The sequence below is a fragment of the Lampetra planeri genome, chromosome 17 (genome assembly GCF_965212315.1).
Source record: "Lampetra planeri chromosome 17, kcLamPlan1.2.h2, whole genome shotgun sequence".
NCBI lineage: Eukaryota > Metazoa > Chordata > Hyperoartia > Petromyzontiformes > Petromyzontidae > Lampetra > Lampetra planeri.
In genome coordinates, this window is record NC_136123.1 from 13,349,389 (window position 1) to 13,370,245 (window position 20,857).

Genomic DNA, 20,857 nt, shown 5'->3' on the forward strand with positions numbered 1-20,857 from the left:
GGGCGTCACCGCGACGCGCGGCATCGACACGCCCTCTATGGGCGTCACCGCGACGCGCGGCATCGACACGCCCTCTATGGGCGTCACCGCGACGCGCGGCATCGACACGCCCTCTATGGGCGTCACCGCGACGCGCGGCATCGACACGCCCTCTATGGGCGTCACCGCGACGCGCGGCATCGACACGCCCTCTATGGGCGTCACCGCGACGCGCGGCATCGACACGCCCTCTATGGGCGTCACCGCGACGCGGCATCGACACGCCCTCTATGGGCGTCACCGCGACGCGGCATCGACACGCCCTCTATGGGCGTCACCGCGACGCGGCATCGACACGCCCTCTATCGGGCGTCACCGCGCACGCGGCATCGACACGCCCTCTATCGGGCGTCACCGCGCACGCGGCATCGACACGCCCTCTATCGGGCGTCACCGCGCACGCGGCATCGACACGCCCTCTATCGGGCATCGACACGCCCTCTATGGGCGTCACCGCGCACGCGGCATCGACACGCCCTCTATCGGGCGTCACCGCGCACGCGGCATCGACACGCCCTCTATCGGGCGTCATCGCGAAGCGCGGCGTGCTGGGAGGGATATAAAACGGATCGCCGCGTGGGGAGACGCTCTCTTTGCGACGGGGACACTGAGAGGGGGTTGGGAGAGAGACACTGGGAGAGGGGAGACACGGGGCGAGAGACGCAGACACTGAGAGAGAGAGACGAGGGTAGAGAGACGGAGACACGAGGCGAGAGACGCGACATGGGTACACGCGGCCTGGGTACGAGGCGACACGAGGACTCTGAACGCGCCGTGGTGAGGTGAGAGAGAAGCCCCCCCCCCCCCCCCGTGCTCTGTGCTAGAGCGCCCGTGTGGACCTTCACCGTGATCTCGAGCTGCTGTTCGGAAGTTGCTGAATCTGTTTAGCACCGGGGACCGCGCCAGGACGCCCCCCCCGGCACAGCGCGGCCTACCCGCCAGAGCCGCAATCCGATGCCCCCCCCCCCTCCGTCTCGACGAGACCTGCGGACGATTATTTTGTAAACGATTACCCAGTAAGAACGCAACTTAAAATCCGTGTACCCCAAAGCGGATTGTTTCAAGCTCGGGAGGTTAAAAATGAAACTTGGCGAATGCGCGTTATTGCCTTTCAAGCGCACTGCGGGGTTAGTTGGGTTATAAAAATGTTTTACAAAACTGGTAACCGCTTAAAAACCTCGCGACAAACCCGGCGGTTACCGGTTTGCCGCGCAGCAATGCCACGTGGGCAGTGGCCTCGCGGTTGCCGCTTTGTGGTCGCGGGGAGACGGCAGATCGACCCCAGAGGCCGCTACACCGCGGGTGCTACACCATGGGGTGTAGCGGCGATTCGATGACGGTGGACGTTAAAGACTCCGTGACGTCGTTCTCGAGAGCGAGGCCATTGTGTGGCGGCGTCATGGACCACATCTGCCCAATTTGAAAAATTTAACCGCAAAAAATGTTAGTGCGTAGCAGATACTTGGCCCCTTCTGGGGAAACCTGCAGGACTCTCCTGAAAAAATATTCTTGAGATTCGGCGAGGTTTGCTTGGGGAAATGAACGGAATAAAATATTTAAAACTGAAACGTGCAAATATCTACACCACGTGGTAACTGAGACCAATGGGTGCATGAATGGCGACTTCATTCCACTGGAATCCATTTTCGTATTAAGGTCCCAAGGTTGTGAATAACGACTCTAGCCGTGTCGGTTTCAACACATTTACAGAGGCAACACTGTTCCTGTGAGGCTCCAGGTTTTGGGCGACACTTTTCTCCGTTTTCCCTACGGAAATTCCCGGATAGCATCGCTTGCTGTAAGGACGTGGTGTTGGCGTGATTATCTCACGTGGGCTCGTAATTCAGAGTTGTCGCGCGAGGCTTAGAGTCATGTGTTGGGGTTTGCGTCTCCTCCACATGCTAAAGCACTCGCAGAGAAATCTGCGCGCCTTTATTCACTGGCTGCCTCTGTCGTGAGTCTGCCGGTCACCGGGCCTGCTACAATAAACTAAAGCGACACTTATTTTATCAGGCAAGGCCCACTGAGCTGTGTAGATACATTTCAGAAGCGACCTCGTCACGAGTGATAGCTCAAAGTGGCTTTGGAAATGTATAGCAGCCTAAACACGTGTTTCTAAATGTGGAGGGGAAACCCCGTAGGGCCAAGCGACCACGGGGAGAGAGACGCAGACTCTCAACATGGAGCAGGCGTCAGGGTCGGGATCAAACCCACGACCTGCATATCGGGCGAGGTGGTTGCCATCTCCCAGCCACCGCGACGCCCACCGTCCCTTGACAATGAAGGGTGGTGGCATCTCGTGCCTCGCAACAAGTTGGCCGAGTTAAATTCCGGACTCGAGCACTTTTATTTGTGCAGTTTGTATTCTCACTCCACCTTGCTGCATGGTGGGTTTCCGCCAATAGCTAAACAGCTTGATTCTGAGAAATAGCCGGCAAATTGCTCTGTGAAAAAAAGCTTCACAGGTCATCGGATAAACATCGTTCCAAGCGTGAACACTTGGCAAGGACCCTCCTGACAGCGAGTCTTGAGACTCCGCGGCTTTCCCGGGCAAGCGTCACCGTCTGCGTGGTGGTGGTGGACTGTAATGTGTGGCCTGTCCCTCTCGCCGGTGTGTGGTTGACCCCCCCCCCCCTGCCTGCCCACAGTCGCCACGCGCTATTATAAACAAGCTATGAACAAGTCGTCGGCGTGGCTGCGGTGGGATGGTGCAGGCCCGGGACCTGGTGCCGCCTGCGTGCGCAGAGACCCCAGCAGGTGAGCGGCGCCCTGCACCGGCGCCCTGCACTGGGGCTGTAACGCAGTTGATGGACTACTTCGATGGAATCGCCTATAGCGCAGATATTAGCCAATCAAAATAAGGCGAGCATGTCGCACAACGCTACACAAACCGATGGGATCACTCGATCCATGGATCTATTGGCACGGGATCGACACCGATTAACCCACAAAGTACGATCAACTTTGAGCTGGCTTGCCGGATCGACTGAGCAAAATCTATACAATTACCACGATCCACCGGACCGTATATGGGCAAAGACATGCCCCTTCAGGCAACACCACGCCGACTTGTATGGGCAGATCGCTGATTTCGTCGGTGTCCGATTTTATAGAATTTTGCAGCACCGAGCCAAGGGCCGCCCTTGCATGATGAGCTGATATGCATTCCGTGTTTCACATGATTGCCTGTGATTACTTGTTGCTTCTGAGCAAGGGCAGATGCCGGATCACCTGCGGTTGCGTTTGCCTGTGCACCGCTGACGTTCCCTTGTACTTTCAGGACGTGAACCCTCGGCCGCGTTTCTCCGTTCCTCATCGGCGTCTGGGTATGCCGAGTCCTTGTTCCCAGACGGTAAGAGACTTTGTTTACATACAGTATGCAGCCACTGTCACTTCCTAAGCTTGTATAATGGTTGGCCTCCAGTTTCGTGGCTTTCTGTGCTCTGCTATGGATAAGTGGTCGAATGGGTGTCCATTTAGTAACTGAAACTGAGGTTCAATAACATTATCCTTGTGAACGCGATGGTGGGTCTTCTGATAGAGCAATACTCGTATAACGCTTATTTCCAGAATGCATTTCCCCTCAATTATTATTTGGCACTTCATGTGTTTTTGCTCTATCAATACAGAGTGCATTCTTGATATGCCAAACTTCTCCTGCACGAACTGCAACCAGCAGAAAGTGCACACACGATGGTATTGGAAGCCTGACCACATTCTGCATGTGTTTCTCATGCGCAGGCACGTGGTCCTCCGTCAGGAAGCTGCTTGAATGCACGTTCCTGTGAAAACGCTGCTTGGCCATTGAGTTGGAGGTGAGCAAACTTGGAGGTTCGCAGCGTTGCACTGTTGCTGCTTTCGCTACCGGGCAGGGAAATAATGTTTTGACTTAAGGCCTCGGCCTAGTGGCCTTGATGTGATTTTGTTGTGGCTGATTCCATGTGTGGAGCTGCAGCTATAGGGGGGGTGGGTGTGTGTGAGGCCTAGAGTCATGTGGTGGGGTTCGTGTCTCCATAGCGCTCGTAATATTGAAAACTGAAACGTGCAAATATCTACACCACGTGGTAACTGAGACCACTGTGCCCGTTTGTTGCCAATGGGTGCATGAATGGTGACTTCATTCCACTGGAATCCATTTTCGTTTTAAGGTCCCAAGGTTGTGAATAACGACTCTAGCCATGTCGGTTTCAACACATTTACAGAGGCAACACTGTTCCTGTGAGGCTCCAGGTTTTGGGCGACACTTTTATCACTTTTCTCCGTTTTCCCTACGGAAATTCCCGGATAGCATTGCTTGCTGTAACGACGTGGTGTTGGCGTGATTATCTCACGTGTGGGCTCGTCAGTCCCAGAGTTGTCGCGTGAGGCTTAGAGTCATGTGTTGGGGTTTGCGTCTCCTCCACATGCTAAAGCACTCGCAAAGAAATCTGCGCGCCTTTATTCACTGGCTGTCTCTGTTGTGAGTCTGCCGGTCACCGGGCCTGCTACATATTCCTCCTGTGCTCAAGCAGCAGAGGAGAATTATGTTCATTAAGTTGCCCCGCCCTGAGGGAGTCCCAGACAATCTCTGTTCAAATGAAGTCCTCGTGGATCCGGTAGTGTTCCACTGTCGAGCGATTTGAGGCCGTGAATGTTGTGGTTTGTTTAAAATTATCACACTTTCTCTGCATAGTTCCTTTATGGCCCCTCAGCCTTGTCCTTCAGTGGTTAGTAAAAGTGGCACTTTGTCAGACGTTAACAGTGGCTGTCTTCTCAATAGACTGGTCCCTGATAGATGAATGTGACCATTTTCTCTGGAGCACAATATATTTGAGTAACATGATATCACTTGTGTATTCAGACAATGACTTGCATAGTAATAGTGTATATCGGAATTGGATTTCCATGTTACAGATTAGGAGGCGGTTTGAACTTGTGTGTAGAGATTGCTGCCACTGTTGATGCGAACGCTTGTGACGGTAACGAGAGGGTGCCGCGTGATCCTCCACGCTGCTGTCATGGACGTGTTCACTGTAAGGATGCGTGTGGTGACCCCCTGCCTGTGCCCACAGCTGCCAGGAGCTGAACGATTCGTTGGCGCTGCTGCGGTGAGATGGTGCAGGGCGGCACCTGGCGTTGCCTGCACGCGCAGAGACCCCCAAGCAGGTGAGCAGCGCCCTACAGTAGTGCAGAGCCAAGGGCTGGCCTTGCATGATGAGCTGATATGCATTCCGTGTTTCACATGATTGCCTGTGATTACTTGTTGCTTCTGAGCAAGGGTAGATGCAGGACTCCGTGGTTTCTGTTTTCCTGTGCACCGCTGATGTTGTTCTCTTGTATTCTCAGGGTGTGAAACATTGGCCACTTTCCTCCATTCCTCATCGGCATCTGGGTACCCAGAGCCCTTGTTCCCAGACGGTGAGAGACTTTCTGACACTAATGGCCAGTCTGCCTGTGCTCTCTTTAATAAACACGTTGATGCATTTTTTAGCTCTTTTGTTTCCTCATATCCAGCTCTTGCTGGTAGCTTGTCTCGACAGGCGTTCCTCTTGCTGCTTGAAGCCATAGCAGCAGGATTTAGTTCTGTCGGAGAGCAAATGGCTTGATTCACTCTAGATGCCCGCCAGGCGGTTGTGCTGCCCCTCTACGGCATTTGGAAGTTTGCGAAGTCGGACAACTTGGCCATTGAACATGAGCTATGCAACGCAGTGCAGAGGATGGGCACTGAGTAACCCAATGCAGTGCGGCATGTATACGTTATGGGGCGAATACTCGCCCAACACTCGAATTGGGTTTGCTTTACTGGTTAGTGTGCTGTTGCAATGCATGGAGATGTGGGGTGCCAGAGTGGTGATTTTAACTCCCTCCTCACCTGGTATACATGTCGTGGATTTAGAGTTTCACGGCTATAAATTACCATACTCTTTGGTTATTTCGGTAAAGTCACGTAGGTATAAAATAAATCGACGTTTCGGGCGCAACACAAGCATCTGTCATCAGGTGGGAAAGCATGGTCTGCTGCTGAGGCAGGCTGTTTCCACGTGAATAAGCCACTTTGTTAGGCTATCATTTGTGGCCAGGTTTCTTAAAAAGTTACATGGTAAAAAAATAGTTTGACGGATACAATTTATAATAAGACTGGCATTGGAGTAGACTGTGTGTGGGGGGCATTGACATCTTTGGTGACGATGGCGTCTCTATCTTGATACCTGCTAATCGTTGTTTAACAAACACTTTAATAATGTCTCCATTGCATTGTTTCTAGGTGAGCCTGCGGTTGGCTGCATTTCACCCAGGCGTGGCTGCTGCGATTGAAGGCGCTGTGTACATCTGGTGGAACACAATTGTTTCCTTGGTGCAACAAGATGCTTCAATGATTTACTGCTCAAATGAGCATTGGGGTAGTGCTTGTTTATAGCTCTGAGCCAGTTATGGCTGAGTCAACCCCCAACCAGGATTTGAACCTGCAAACTTGAGCTGATGGCTATTGCCAAGCCACCTGGCTGCGTGTTTATATCAACACTTGGGAATTGACTAAACATTCCTCTAGGACAGGGGTCGGCAACCAAAACAACAAGAGCCATTTCTTTCCAATTCGGTACAAAATTCAGTATTTCAAGAGCCGCAATGCATCTATGTACATACGTACATATAGTCAAGAAGCAGCCCTTAAAGAGCCGCATGCGGCTCCGGAGCCGTAGGTTGCCGACCCCTGCTCTAGGAGATGTCTATCTGCAAATGCTAAGTAGGAATGTTTATTTAATGTTTTCTTTTTATTATTTCCCTTCTATGTGACTTTACCAAAAGAACCAAGAATAGGTTCTCAAGTGGTATATTAAAAATATGTAAAGCAGCCATGATTGTATTCTACTTGCTGTGAACTCGACATGGAACTTAATGTTGAGTGGTAATATTTAAATAAATATTTGCCTTGAGTTGACGTGGATTGATTTGTGTCGTTGCAATCCCGGACGCAGAGTGCGGGCAGCCAATTTTGGGGGCAAGGTAGAGCCGTGATTGTGCGTCGGCAAGAACGGCCTGGGTTTAACTTTAGACTGGTGCCTTTCTGTGCAGAAGAATGCGTTGTCCCTGGTTTGCATGGGTTTCCTCCCATAGCTAAAACCGCATGTACAATCTTAGGTATTGGACAATCGTGTAAATGCTGAAATTATCTGAAATTTACTCCATTAGCATTCCCACTGCAATCATGGCTGGACTCATGAAGAAGAGTTGAGGTTCAGCCAGGCTTTCATGGGTAAGCAAGCAGCCAGCAACAGGTGCTGATGGCCTGATGTTCTACGGCTGGGCAGAGTGGTGGACCCAAAGGTTTCTCTCAGGGAGAGCACATGGGCATGAGCGGCTTTATTAAGGAAAGCCAAACGACTTTTGATAGCTGAGCCTCCGCAAGTTCACCAATTTTCAAAAGGGGAGGCTCTCTTGTCAAAACAAGTGTGAGGGCTGCCACACTTCACACCATTGGGTCTTCACGTGTTGGTTGGGGGTGGCCTGTGGGGTCTTGGTGATGAACACTGCTCTAATCTGAAAATGCGTGGTGACACTTTCAATGGCACTGGGAAACAGTTCTGAAAGAAATTGGATGGAGGGCATCCTTGGGAATCCCATTGGCCCTGTGGTGCATGCATCCACGATTGTGGAAAATAAGTCTTGGAAACCCAACGAAGCATGTGAACATGAATTTAATATTGACTTCACTACTCACCAGACCTTGCCATGAGTTAAAGAGTCGTCCTTATGCCTGGCCTTTAGTTAATAAAATATGGTGGGCTTCAAAAGCCACAGCTTTAACACAACCATCCCATCACGGTGCCTCGTGAATTTTACGAGTTTCCTTCCTATAATCCATGTACTTGAATATTGGAGATTTCAGCCCTGGCAAGATCCAATAAATCTTGTGAGTTTTGGAATTTCAGGATGAGCCGCTGCAAACAGTATGGGCACCGCAGATTTTTGAATTGATGGGTTATTAGGAGCATGGATTTGTGAGTTTCTCAATTTCCAATTATTTTACAGTGTTGCATGTATTGTATAATATTAACGTGCACAAGAAAACTAAAGAGATGCAAGCGGTCACAAGCTATGGGTTTAGTTAGACTCGAGGTGCAGGGACAGTGGAGGAAATGCATGGAGATCCAGGGCCCGACGACAACGCTCGTACCACCTGGCAGCCTGTGGCTGGCAAGGTCTGATGTGAGAAAACGTTCAAGAAATTCCAAGTGAGACGGCAAAGCTGTGGGGATGTGAGATACAATGTGGTTGCTTAATATTCACGTCAACGTTATTTCCTTAATTATGGATTGACTTATTTTTTTGCCTTCACAATAGGCTTACAAGTTAAACAGACTGCCCGTAAGTCCTCTGCGAACTCCCTTACTGACTCGAGAGTAACGCCAAGTCTTGGCGGACTCCCCTTTCCCAGTCTTTCTGTAGTCGGGCCCAGGTCAGGTGGCGTGAGGGGCTGGAGTCGCCCCAGTCTTCCGCACATCACTCTTCGCTGGGACGCACGACCTGCAGTACACATGTGATACCGACGGCCATACTCAGCATGAAATCCAGTCAATAAACAATGACGGCGCATGCCGAGCAATCAGGGCCGTTAATGGGAGCATGCCAAGTTACACAATAATTATCCGTGTCGTGGAACATTATTACAAAATAAACAGTCGACGCCACCTTGTCATCTGGTGCCGCGTAAAAATAAGTATTAACTTTTTATTTTACCAGGTAAGGTCCACTGAGCTATTGTAGTTATTTTTCAGAATCGACCTGAATCACAAATTATAGCTCAAAGAAGTGGCTTATCACGTGTACATTTGTAGTGCCATAAGAGGGGAGGGGCTGCTGGGGACTCTGGGATCCTAGGCAGATAAGCCTTGGCGCCAGGATCCCAGGCACCCCAGCCAGTTAAGCCCTTTGGCACCACCAACGGGGGGGGGGGGGGGGGCTGTGTGTGCTCTGTGGAATATCTGGGGGGCGCACACAACCCGACCCCTCGTTGGGGACGAGGCATAAAAGGGCAGCTCCCTGGCCGATCGGGGCCAGTTGTAGCTCAAGACCCAAGACCAGCCAGAGTAGGACCCTGGACCCCCTCGTCCCGCTTGTCCTTGTAAGGGCCGGGACGCTGTGAGGGCCAGTGGTGGGACTCTGGGACTCCCGGCTCTACGTCCTTGTAAGGGCGAGTTCCGAGGAAGCCAGAGTCCAGACCCGCACCTTGGCTGGGTCGGGTCAGATTAGCCTCCCCTAGGGTAATTGTAGCCGGAGGACCCCAGAGTGTAGCCAGAGTAGTGTATCTAGGCTGTGTACCTAGGCTGTAACAGAGTATCAGGACTGTTGGAGTGTTGTATTGTAATAAAGAAGTTACCTCTACAAGTGTCTCCGGAACCCATTACACATTTATAGCAGCAAATACTAAAAAAATGTGCACATCCCATCAGCCACGTGGCCTGGAGATGCACAATTTCAGCAGCATTAGTTCAAAGCAAGTAAACTTTGGGCCGGTTCCTCATCAGCAGGCCTGATGGTGGACTGCCATTATAGGCAAGGACAGTCCATTGTGTTAAAGCAAGCCATTATTGGTGATGAGACAGACTATTGAAGCCCGAGAAAGCCGTGCAGGTGATGGGAAGTGTAACAAGACTTTTAGTACTGTTGTGGAGAGCCAGATGTGAAGGTGGCATCATATGCTAATAGGTGTTATGGAAGTTTACGGATGTGAACTTTATCTGGACGTTGGCCAGGAATTGAACGGTGGCACAAATGAAAAGTGGTCGTGGAGCTGACAACCGCATTGGAGCGCTGAGACACCGCTGCAAACAACTGGGTTCGAACCCAGGCAGCCACCGGGGAAGTCACTGGGTGTTTCACAGTCAGCAAGTTGATAGGTTCACCCTGGCTTCCAATTATGGCACAACACTCATTGCCCAGTTGGGTTTCCCTGAACGTGACTGCCTCCAGAGGACTCAACAAAGCAGCTGTGAAGTTGATCTCGTCACGGAACCCTCCGGGGTGAAGCCAATACACGGCTGCTGCCGACTGGGCACCACGATGATGAGATGTTAACTGCCTCGCCTGGTATACAGGAGGTCGTGGGTTTGATCCCAACAGTGACACCTGCTGTATATTTGGGAATAGGCTTTTACCCTTTCTGCCAATAAAACAGGTGTTAAGATTATCAAACACCAGATAGATACCTTTTCCAAGGCATGAAATCTGCATTACTCACACATACTTGTGGCAAAATATGCAAACATGCTCTGATAATATATGGCATTGTCTTTGAAACTGATTGGCCTACACCAAAGACAGACTACTTTAAATCCTTGTCTCACCACCAGTGTGAGACCAGAGAACGCCAAAAGGCGAACAGTACAAAGTATCTGAACACTTGTAGCTCGGGTCGAGAAGTTATATCTATGAGATACATTTTTCCCAGCATCCAAAATTATGAAAAATAAGTATATAGGTTTTACCCTTTCTGGCAAAAAAACAGGTGTTCAGGTTTATATTTGGTGTTTGGACATATTAATACCTGTTTTATTGCCAGAAAGTGTAAAACCTATATTCTTCTTCTTGGTTCTTTCGGTAAAGTCACGACAGACCTGGTTTCACCTGAAGACGGCTGCTTGTGTTGTGGCCAAAACGTCGTGAGAATTATTTTATTATGTTTTATTTTTATTATTTTATTACTTCCTTTCTACGTGACTTTACCGAAAGAACCAAGAAGATGAATCCCTGCAGTCACGAAAGCTTTAAACCTATATTCTTATTTTTCATAATTTTTGATACTGGAAAAAAGGTCCCATAGATATGTATTTTTGGAGTTTGCGTGTCTCACCGTGGTCGCGTAGACTTTTCCCCAGGTCCTCTGGTTTTTCCCCCCACATTTCGAATCAACATCACACATTTAGAGTAATTGGCTGCTATAAATTTCCATAAGATAAACCACTTTTTTGAGCTGTCATTTGTGACCATGTCGCTTTGGAAACATAGTTGTTTGGCTCAGTAGGCCTGACCTGGTAAAATAAGAATATTTTAGTTAATATTAAGTTTAGACTCATCTCCTGTTCAAGACCTTCAAGGGCCACATTCTTCATGTCTGTAACTTAACTTTACTATGGTTTATAAACGTCGTTTGAGCAAACCTTTGTTTCAGGAAATGTATTTAATATGTCTCGGCACCGTTTTCTTCTTGACGCGGGTGTTTGTGCTCAGGTTTCTATTTGGTGTTTTTAGCTTAAGATCTCTGCTTCACGGTTTTGCGTGCTTCCTTTTGCCATTAAGTTGACCCAAGTGCGTCGTGTCACAAACGAGGCTCATGCTGGTCTCTCGAGTTCTCAACTCGTTCAAACGAAATAAACCAAACTCCTCTGGCCCAAGTGGCACAGGCCTCACCGTGAGACCTTCGAGTGGGGTAATGGCACAATGCCAACAGCCACCATCAAAGATTACCAAGAGGTGGCGACCGGTGAGATGTGCAGTTGCTGCACGCCCTTTCACCCAAACAGATTGTCCGCTAAGACTTCCTCCTGGGTTCTTTGACTCTCCTGCACAAGGCGACATGACAGAAAATCATGGGGCACGCCAAACGGAATGCACAAACGTACGATAACGCTGCACACTTCCCCAAGACGTATTAAACCATCTGGTGATGGTGCTGCTGCTGCTTTGGCAGCGGTGCACAAGGGCAGTTAACAAAAACAACTCAACACGTTCATCAATTGCAACACTGTGGTCTCACAAAAACTAACAGACTACGTTTTGGGTAACGACCCTTCACAGCCCAAACTGCCACTCTGGTCTCTCTGTCCACTGTGCAAAAGAAGCGCCATGACAAGACATGTCACCGATTGGATAGTTTTCCTTTTTAAGGCCACAGTGTTGTTATTGACAAATGTGCCCCCATGTCCCCCACATCATCACGTCCACCGCTGCACCCACGTCCCCAATTCACCCACGTCCCACACATCACCGCGTCCCCCACACCACCGCGTCCTCCACACCACCGCGTCCCTCACACCACCGCGTCCCCCACACCACCGCGTCCCCCACGTCCCCCATAACACTGCGTCCCTCACATCACCGCGTCCCCCACACCACCGCGTCCTCCACACCACCGCGTCCCTCACACCACCGCGTCCCCCACACCACCGCGTCCCCCACGTCCCCCATAACACTGCGTCCCCCACACCACCGCGTCCTCCACACCACCGCGTCCCTCACATCACCGCGTCCCCCACACCACCGCGTCCCCCACACCACCGCGTCCCCCACACCACCGCGTCCCCCACGTCCCCCACACCACCGCGTCCCCCACGTCCCCCACACCACCACGTCCCCCACGTCCCCCACAACACCACGTCCCCCACACCACCGCGTCCCTCACACCACCGCGTCCCCCACGTCCCCCACACCACCGCGTCCCCCACACCACCGCGTCCCCCACACCACCGCGTCCCCCCACACCACCGCGTCCCCCACACCACCGCGTCCCCCACACCACCGCGTCCCCCACACCACCGCGTCCCCCACACCACCGCGTCCCCCACACCACCGCGTCCCCCACACCACCGCGTCCCCCACACCACCGCGTCCCCCACACCACCGCGTCCCCCACACAACCGCGTCCCCCACATCACCGCGTCCCCCACATCACCGCGTCCCCCACGTCCCCCACATCACTACGTCCCCCAAACACCACCACGTTCCCCACACCACCGCGTCCCCCACATCACCGCGTCCCCCACACCACCGCGTCCCCCACACCACCGCGTCCCCCCACGCCACCGCGTCCCCCACACCACCGCGTCCCCCACACCACCGCGTCCCCCACACCACCGTGTCCCCCACGTCCCCCACACCACCACGTCCCCCACACCACGACGTCCCCCACACCACCACGTCCCCCACACCACCACGTCCCCCACACCACCACGTCCCCCACACCACCACGTCCCCCACACCACCACGTCCCGCACGTCCCCCACATCGCCACGTCCCCGTGTCTGCTCCTCCAGTCACCTCTATCCAGGCGTGGTCGTCGGTCTCCTCCTCATGGCTGTACAAATCGGAGACGGCGATGACGACGCGAGGCAGCGTGGACGTGACGCTGCGGGCGGCCTGCACGCCGCACGATCGACCGCGCTCCCTCACGTTACCGACGACGATGACGCCGTGGCCGCAGCGTGTTCACCTCTTGTTTCAGAGGTTCGTGGTTCAAATCCGACGGTTCGCCCTGGTTACTACTGCGGGCGCTGTAAAATACTCCGCACGGGCTGCTTCGCGGTGGACCTTCGAGATCTCGTGGTTTCTACAGAAAGTGTGGCCTGCTACATGTTGGCGTCATGGTGCAAAATGACGTGCTCATGACTCAATTGGGATCGCACACGGCAACACCACCCTCGACTGTGTAGCGGCCGCAGACTGTCTGTAAAACACAGCAGCCGGCGCCTTCCCTCGTGTTAATTTTACTACAAGGTCCGATCGTGTCCGTCCGGTGATGGCCGGTTGCCGAACAAATACATTATAAGGTCGCACTCATTCCACACAAAGTGCTTGCCACAAATGAACCACAATACCTTGCTGATCTCATGAAGGAACAAACTAATAGCACGCGAACTCCAGTCATCCTCACAACAGCTTTTGGCTAACCATCGAACAATGACGGTCACTGCATCGCGCATTTTCAGATGTGCTTCTGCGGCCGTCTGGAACGTTCTTCCTTCCAATATTAGGAAGCCACTGGGAGCTTTACCACCAAGGCGAGAGAACACGAGACCTCTAAATTTACAACAGGCATCGATCCCCTGGGTCTGGGATAAAACTCATGCCCTCCTGCGCACCAGGCAAGGGAGATAACATTTCCTTGCCACCGTGACACCTGTACGTTTGGACGCGGGCGTGCGACGAACTCCACCCGTCCCACACCGGAGGCGCCCTGGCTCCTTCGGGCACGCTCACCTTCCTGAATGTCTTGAAGTTCCTGCGGGGGGTGCCGCTGGGCAGCGTGGAGGTGTCCGGGAGCCCCGCGTGGGGAGAGGCGGTGGGCCTGGCCAGCACCAGGGAGCGGAACTCACACAGCAGCAGCACCGTGGGGGCAGTCACATCCTCCGGGTCCCCGGCCTCGAGCAACGCGCACAGCAACACCACGTCAGCAAAACCACCACCGCCACCATCAACACCACCGCCACCATCAACACCACCACCACCACCACCGCCACCAGCAACACCGCCACCAGCAACACCGCCACCACCACCAACACCACCACCATCAACACCGCCACCATCAGCAACGCTGCCACCAGCAACACCGCCACCATCAACACCGCCACCATCAACACCGCCATCAGCAACACCACCACCATCAGCAACAACACCACCACCATTAACACCATCACCAGCAACACCACCATCAACACCACCACCATCAACACCACCACCAGCAGCACCACCATCAGCAACACCATTTCGCCTTGTATTTCTATCCCTCCACATAAAAGTTTTTTTTTTACACATTCCATCAGTCACACGGATTTCTGCGAGTGCACAATTTCAGCAACATTGGCTCAAGACAAAAAAAATCTGGAGCGATTTCGACATTCAGTGGCTCATCGGCAGCCAGGCTGGTTTTTAACCAATGCTGTCGAACTGCCGGATGTTTATAGGCAAGGAGACTCTCTGCTGGACGCGAGTCCGAGTTTGACGCAAGACCCTACAACACGACCTCCGATTATGCACGGTGCGAAGTTCAACGTACGTACACCCACACAACGCAGATTAACCACGGAGGTCTCCTTGAGAGTGGAGCGGCCATGGGGGGGCTCGCGTGCGGAGGCGTCTCACCACTACAGGCTCCTGCTTCACAGGTGGGGAATCCGCGCATCTCCTCCGCTTTGCGCTTGGGCCGCCAGCTCCCTCTTGCGTCTCCCCCTCCTCGCTCGGCTCCTCCATGGCAAACTCCTCAAAGCCCTTCTTCTTCTTTGTCGCCATCGTCTGCGTGTGACTCTGTTCCGACTGTGAACGCAAATCGGCTGTCAGGTGGGGGACCCTGCAGAGAGTCAGAGGCTCCCTGCTCAGTCAGAGGCTCCCCGCACCGATGAACAACATGGCAGCACCCAACTCCACCGCTGAGCCAGGGGTGGCAACATGTTAACTACCTCGCCTTGTATACAGGAGGTTGTGGGTTCGATCCCGACCCTGAAGCCTGTATATTTTGCCGTTTGCATGTTCTTCCCGTGGTCGTGTGGATTTTTCTCCAGGTCCTCCACGTAATTCCCTCCACATTTAGAATCAACATCACGTGTTTAAGAGTATGTGGCTGCTATAGATTTCCACGCGATAAGCCAATTCATTGAGCTATCATTTGTGGCCAAGTCGCTTTTGAATTAAGAGCTATATAAATCAGTAGGCCTTACCTTTAAACTAAAAATAGTTTAGTTTTAGTTTAATTCCCATGGCAGACGCCAGTTTCTGCATTGGACGACTTGAGATGAAGCTGAGATGAAGCGGAGATGAAGCCGAGATGAAGCTGAGATGAGGTGTGCACTAATGAGCGGTGCCCTAGCATATTTTTATTACTCATCCTGGGCAGACGATAGTTACTTGAGTGTCCTACACAGTGACGTTGCTTCACCATTGAAGATGGACACTTAAAAATCAACAACAAAAGAAAATGTAACACGCTGCACAGTTTCTGGAAGCAGCAGGAAGGCAGCCAGCATCTGTGCCAACAGTTGCCCAAGATCTGTGGTCCTATATTGGGATGTTTGCCCAACTCTATGCCCGAGAGTTCACACACGTGGGAGGAAACCGGAGAACCCGGAGTAAACCCAAGCGTGCTAGATGGGTAACACTTACCTCGCTGTACAGATGTAAATTAACCCGCTAGTTGTACTGCCAGCATATCCTGGTCATAAGCCAGGAGCTGGAGACCTCGAGGCCCAGGGTAGGCTGGGAGTTTCACGACCTCGTGCGTGTTTCACGAGCCCGTGTGTGTTTCACGAGCTCGTGTGCGTGTGATCCGCCAACGCTCCCTGCTGCCTCCGCAGTGCCGTGTCACGGGCCAAGGGCAGCACGGCCGCCGGGGCAGCACAGCCACAGGGAGGCGGTGGCAGGGCCCGTGTGGAGCCGCACGCACTCGGGGCCCAGGGGCCACGGAGCACAGCGAGCGTGCGCCTCACGCTGAGCAACTCCACCAGCACCGTGAGCTGCGTGGCACACAGAGGTGCTGGCGCAGAGCGAGACGCTGGTGCACTGCGATGCCGCGGGAACTCTTCCACCCACGCCCCGAGCACCGGCCTCACCGGTGCTGGCACGCCTTCCGCGTTTCCTCCCCGCGCACCAAGCTCGCCCGCTGGGGTCCTGGGTGTCCCCGCAGTCGTCTTTGGGGGAGCCGGCTGATGCGAGTCCTCCCCTCTTGTTCCGTTGTCTACACAAAGGCATGTGGTGCGATCCTCACATTCGTGCTGGGCATCTCCACCTTGAAGCACAAAATAATCATCGGCGTGCTTCTGCAGAACACAAGTGACTAAATGAGACGTACGATACTCCTCCTTCGTATTCGTGTCTTTACGTCATTTTTTTACACATCCCATCAGCCACATGGCCTTCTAGGAATACATAATTGCAGCAGCATAGGTTCAAGCAAAGCAAACTCTGGACCGGTTTTGACATTCAGCGTCTCAATAGCACAACCAGGCTTCCTTTGAGCTAAAGCTGCTGTGAGATTAGGCACTACCAGAGGAGGCCGCGTGGCTGATGGGATGCGTAAAAGGCACGTGTTTGTTTTACGTAGAGGGAGAGACAGGGGAAGGAGGCGAATTGTCAGCGCCGCTTCAACGCGGAACACAGCGCAAGAATGTCGGCCAAAAGCGGCCGGGCGTGGATAGGAGGGGAAAGGGGGCGTGCCACACGGCAGGCGCGCGGCGCGCTACTGGGTACGGCTGTGTGGGCAGGCTGCAGGTGGGGGGCTCATGCACAGTGAGGCGCCCATGGCAGGAGGACTACCTGGGTATGGCTGTGTGGGCAGGCTGCAGGTGCGGGAAGTGCGATCCCCGGACTCCGGCCACGTCAGGGTGGGGGGGGGCTGCTCCGCCGCTCTCGACACCTTGGGGGGCACCGCGGAGCCCTCGTCGTCGCCGTCGGTGCCGGCGTGGCGAGCTCTGCGCGAGACCGCGACGGCGGCGCTAGCCTGAGCCAGCCGCCCTGCCCAACACGATTCTATGCCACCATCGTACATACGTGTGTACGTTGAACTTCTTTCGCGCCGTACGTAGCCAACCGTGCTAATCGAAGGTGCCTCAATGACTCACCTGCTGCTTGGGGCCAGTGGTGGAAATTACATATTCCTATGGCTGGGGTAAGTTTGTCCACAGGACACGTGCTGTTGAGTTGCCCACAAAGTGGTGCTCATTTTATTGGCCCCAAAGGGATTTATTATTCGTACACTTATTTACACAGGGGAGCCTCGCTGAGTCTCAAGACTCTTGTTCAGGTAGGTCCTGGCAAGTTTTCTCAGTAGTGGGCGATGTTGTTGCCGTGTGCGATCCCAATTGAGTAATTTTCAAGTAATTTTTAAGCACTGGGATGTCTGGCCAATACCGTTTGCATTGTACGTCTTTGTAGCTATGCGAGGAAACCGGATAACTCGGAGGAAACCTCGACAGAACGGGGGAGAGAACATAAAAACTCCACAGAAAGGTGCCCGAGTCGGGAATCTAACCCAGGGGCTTCGTGTTGGGAGGCACGGGCGGTACCACCGCGCCACGTAGCGCAATGCCGCAGCTCGGCGGCCCCCTCTGTGCGTCACCTCTTTCTGGACGACGGCTGGAAGTAGCTGGTGATCGTGGCCTTGGCGCGAGCGGCAGGCTTCTGCGCAGAGTCGGCGCTGTTGCACGGCCCTCTGGGCTGGCTCTTCGTGGACAAGGAGGAGCCGTCCGCAGCCTCTTCCTCGTCGTCTCGGAGGACCGCGGCGGTGGCTGCTCCCGTGGTGCCCGCCTGCACACGACACGAACCGTCACAGCACCGCGGGCGGTGCGGCCATGCGAGTGACGAGCCACTTGTCTACAGGGGAGCGACGAGCCGCTCCTCTACGAGGGAGCCGCCCCTGCAGGAGGGAGCCACCCCTCTGCGAGGGAGCCGCCCAAGGAGCGGCAGGGTGGTGGCACAGCGTCAATTCCCGACTCAGGAGCCATTCAATGTGGAGTTTGTGTGCTCTCTCTCCCCCTGTCCTGCGTGGGTGTTCCTCCGGCTTCTCCCGTTTATTACCATTAATATTACCGAGCTTGTTTACTGCCACGTTTTCGCAGTAAGGCACGATGTTCTTGTCTAATCCAAATCAAGTCATTTGAAGTGTAATTTTCAGCTTTTGAGAAGTTTGGCCAATACTAGTTACTTTGTTTTTTTTAGTTATGGGAAAAAACCAGTGAACATACACACACAGAACTTTGAAATCTTGTCAGATTCCCTCGTGGCTCTGGTAGAGGTGACGGCACGGAGCGATGTCATGGGCTACCTCTTCACCCGTTGTATGCATGTTGAACTTCTTTCGCACCGTATGTAGCCAACCGTGCTAATCGGTGTGGTTGGTGCTGGGAGACTCACCCGGACTCCTGGTCGTCCCGGGTCCCGGCTCATGCTGGTGGCCTCCATGGGAATGAGCGACCTCTTATCCAGGGTCTCATCCACCTGCTGCAGCTGGGAGCCGCTCGCCGACTTCATATGACAGCTATTTGCATCGGACACACACAGGAGATAAGACGAGTGGAAACGTCCTTCACGCATGCCCGGCGACGTTCGGTGACGTCAGAGTGTGGCGTTTTTAGCAAACTTCATCAGTTATGACCGGTCTTAGGTTGGGCGGCAGGATGGCAGAGCGAGAATGACCTGGGTCTGACTCGGGCGACTTTCTGTGTGCGGTTTGCACGTTCTCCCCCTGCTCTACAAGGGTTTCAATCACACAATGTAAACCAGTATTGGCCAAACATCCCAATGCTGAAAAATTACCTGCAAATTACTAAATTGGGATCACACAGCAGCGGCGGCGGCAGCAGCAGCAGCAGCATCGCCAGGGGGGCTCCCGCAGCCCAGGGGGGAGCAACGTGCCCAGGGCTGCATCAAGGTAATTGAACTACGACTAGAATGGTAAATGAGTTACCAGCATTTTCCCATTTGAATGCCATTGTTTGTTTCTATATAACTGAAGTGTTGCATATTGTTTGTGTATGCTTTGGAGGGCCATAAACAAATGTATTTTTTCCAGGTAAGGCCCACTGAGCTATAGTAGAACCTCTGGTCACGACCATAATTCGTTCCATAACTTTGGTCGCAACCTGATTTGGTCGTGACTCGAACCTGATTTCCCCATTGGATTGTATGTAAATACAATTAATCCGTTCCAGACTCCTACGAACTGTATATAAATATTGTTTTTTAAAGATTTTTAAGACAAAAATAGTTAATTATGCCATAAAATTCAGTGTAATAGTAAACTAAATGTAAAAACATTGAATAACACTGAGAAAACCTTGAACAACAGAGAAAACTAACATTGCCGCGGCAAGGTTTAGAATCGTTCAACAAGATGATTGTTTCGTCTGCTACATCAGTCGGTCGATTCTGAGAGAGAGAGAATATTCGTATGAGCAATTCATGTTTCTATTGAAAGTAAGTTGACAGCGCCGCAGCTGGCTGCAGTCCCGGATCGCTCTCACAGTTTATCAACCGTAACCACACCTCGTACCTTACCCTCGTCCTTCTTCACTCACCACCGCTCTTCTTACTTTCGTCTTCCATTACATTTTTCATATAATTTATTTTGTTTCAGTATTTTCATTATTACTTTGGCGTCGCCCGAGTTTTGGGTGGCGGCAGATCCCTGCACCCAAACCCGCCCGCCTCCGTGGTCACTGCACACGCCTCGCGGCGCTACAACAGCTGACAAATGTCGTTTACTGCAGTGTCACACAACCCGCCTAAACTGCCGCATCGCACAGCTGTTGGGCAGTGCGAGTAAACGAGGCCTGCTGCTTCGACTCACGAAGCTGGAGGACGCTGGCTGTATTGTTCATGCGGCGCGGCTTAACAGCCGCCCCGGGTACGGTTTCTACCAGCAACGTCATCACAAGGCACCTCTTCCTCCTCTATCAGCGAGTGTGAGCTTGGCGTGCCCCAGCATCGCCAGCAGGTGGGAGATCTACGTGCTCCGTCCAATGTTCACCACCATCAGCGAGTGGGAACGCGAGAGAGTTGGCTTGCCTGCTGCCCAGCACCACCAGTGAACGGGAGCTCTGCGAGGTTCGTCCATCCTGCTGCATCACCTGTGAGCTGGAGCACAGCGCGTGGTCAGCTAATCCACTGGACTTCGTGTTCTTCTGGCTGCTCCATTGTACGCCCCGCCTGCGTGGTTCTGTACGCCCGTGTACGCGCTCAACGTGTGTTTACACGGGCGTGTTTGCATCCGCTACGTACGGGGAAGTGCTTGCTGACAGCGTGGAGCTTGGACAACGCCACCTCGACTTGCTGCTCAGGGCAGCAGAGCCGCTGATTGGAGTCCACCCGAATCCGGGCCCCTTCATCAGCACCATCGGTGCAGCACGGGCTGATATAATAGGGCTACGACATGCACCATCTCTTCATCATCTGCACCTGGAACCCACGCTCCTGAGGACGCTCTCTGTCCTTGGGCTTCTCCGAGGTCAACGTCGGAGACTGCATCGGCACCGTGGTTGCAGAGGTGGTAGGGGCCGCCGTTCACAGGTCGACCTCGAACCAGCCAACTCCTCTATTCCCTCGACGCCTCACCTGCACGGATCTTCACATCTACCTT

At 53.1% G+C, this 20,857-nt stretch overlaps 1 protein-coding gene, 1 long non-coding RNA gene and 3 other non-coding genes across 6 annotated transcripts in view; 4 read left to right on the forward strand and 1 right to left on the reverse strand.

Moving 5' to 3' along the window:
• The first annotated feature begins 623 nt into the window (after positions 1-623).
• LOC144723409 (uncharacterized) lies at positions 624-6,958 on the forward strand. Of its 2 annotated transcripts, none has more exons than XR_013586163.1 (7): positions 624-821; positions 2,688-2,796; positions 3,320-3,391; positions 3,781-3,854; positions 5,091-5,184; positions 5,365-5,436; positions 6,284-6,958. It is a non-coding gene; the product is annotated as an uncharacterized LOC144723409 (long non-coding RNA). The 2 variants fall into 2 exon arrangements; XR_013586164.1 differs by having other exon boundaries at positions 624-816.
• Positions 1,895-2,026, forward strand: LOC144723429 (small nucleolar RNA SNORA3/SNORA45 family). Its single transcript, XR_013586181.1, has one exon. It is a non-coding gene; the product is annotated as a small nucleolar RNA SNORA3/SNORA45 family (small nucleolar RNA).
• Positions 4,400-4,531, forward strand: LOC144723430 (small nucleolar RNA SNORA3/SNORA45 family). The gene has a single exon (XR_013586182.1). It is a non-coding gene; the product is annotated as a small nucleolar RNA SNORA3/SNORA45 family (small nucleolar RNA).
• On the forward strand, positions 5,553-5,697 carry LOC144723431 (small nucleolar RNA SNORA79). Its single transcript, XR_013586183.1, has one exon. It is a non-coding gene; the product is annotated as a small nucleolar RNA SNORA79 (small nucleolar RNA).
• A 739-nt stretch (positions 6,959-7,697) lies between the features above and the next one.
• NBN (nibrin) overlaps positions 7,698-20,857 on the reverse strand; it is a 42,365-nt gene continuing 29,205 nt past the window's right edge. Inside the window, exons 10-18 of the mRNA XM_078602174.1 lie at positions 18,634-18,757; positions 17,840-18,027; positions 17,038-17,192; positions 16,335-16,459; positions 14,875-15,045; positions 13,993-14,154; positions 13,054-13,152; positions 11,485-11,579; positions 7,698-8,544 (exon numbers count right to left, since the gene is read on the reverse strand). Coding sequence (XP_078458300.1) covers positions 11,529-11,579; positions 13,054-13,152; positions 13,993-14,154; positions 14,875-15,045; positions 16,335-16,459; positions 17,038-17,192; positions 17,840-18,027; positions 18,634-18,757 — 1,075 coding nt within the window. The 3' untranslated portion in view covers positions 7,698-8,544; positions 11,485-11,528. The remainder of the gene's footprint in view (positions 8,545-11,484; positions 11,580-13,053; positions 13,153-13,992; positions 14,155-14,874; positions 15,046-16,334; positions 16,460-17,037; positions 17,193-17,839; positions 18,028-18,633; positions 18,758-20,857) is intronic.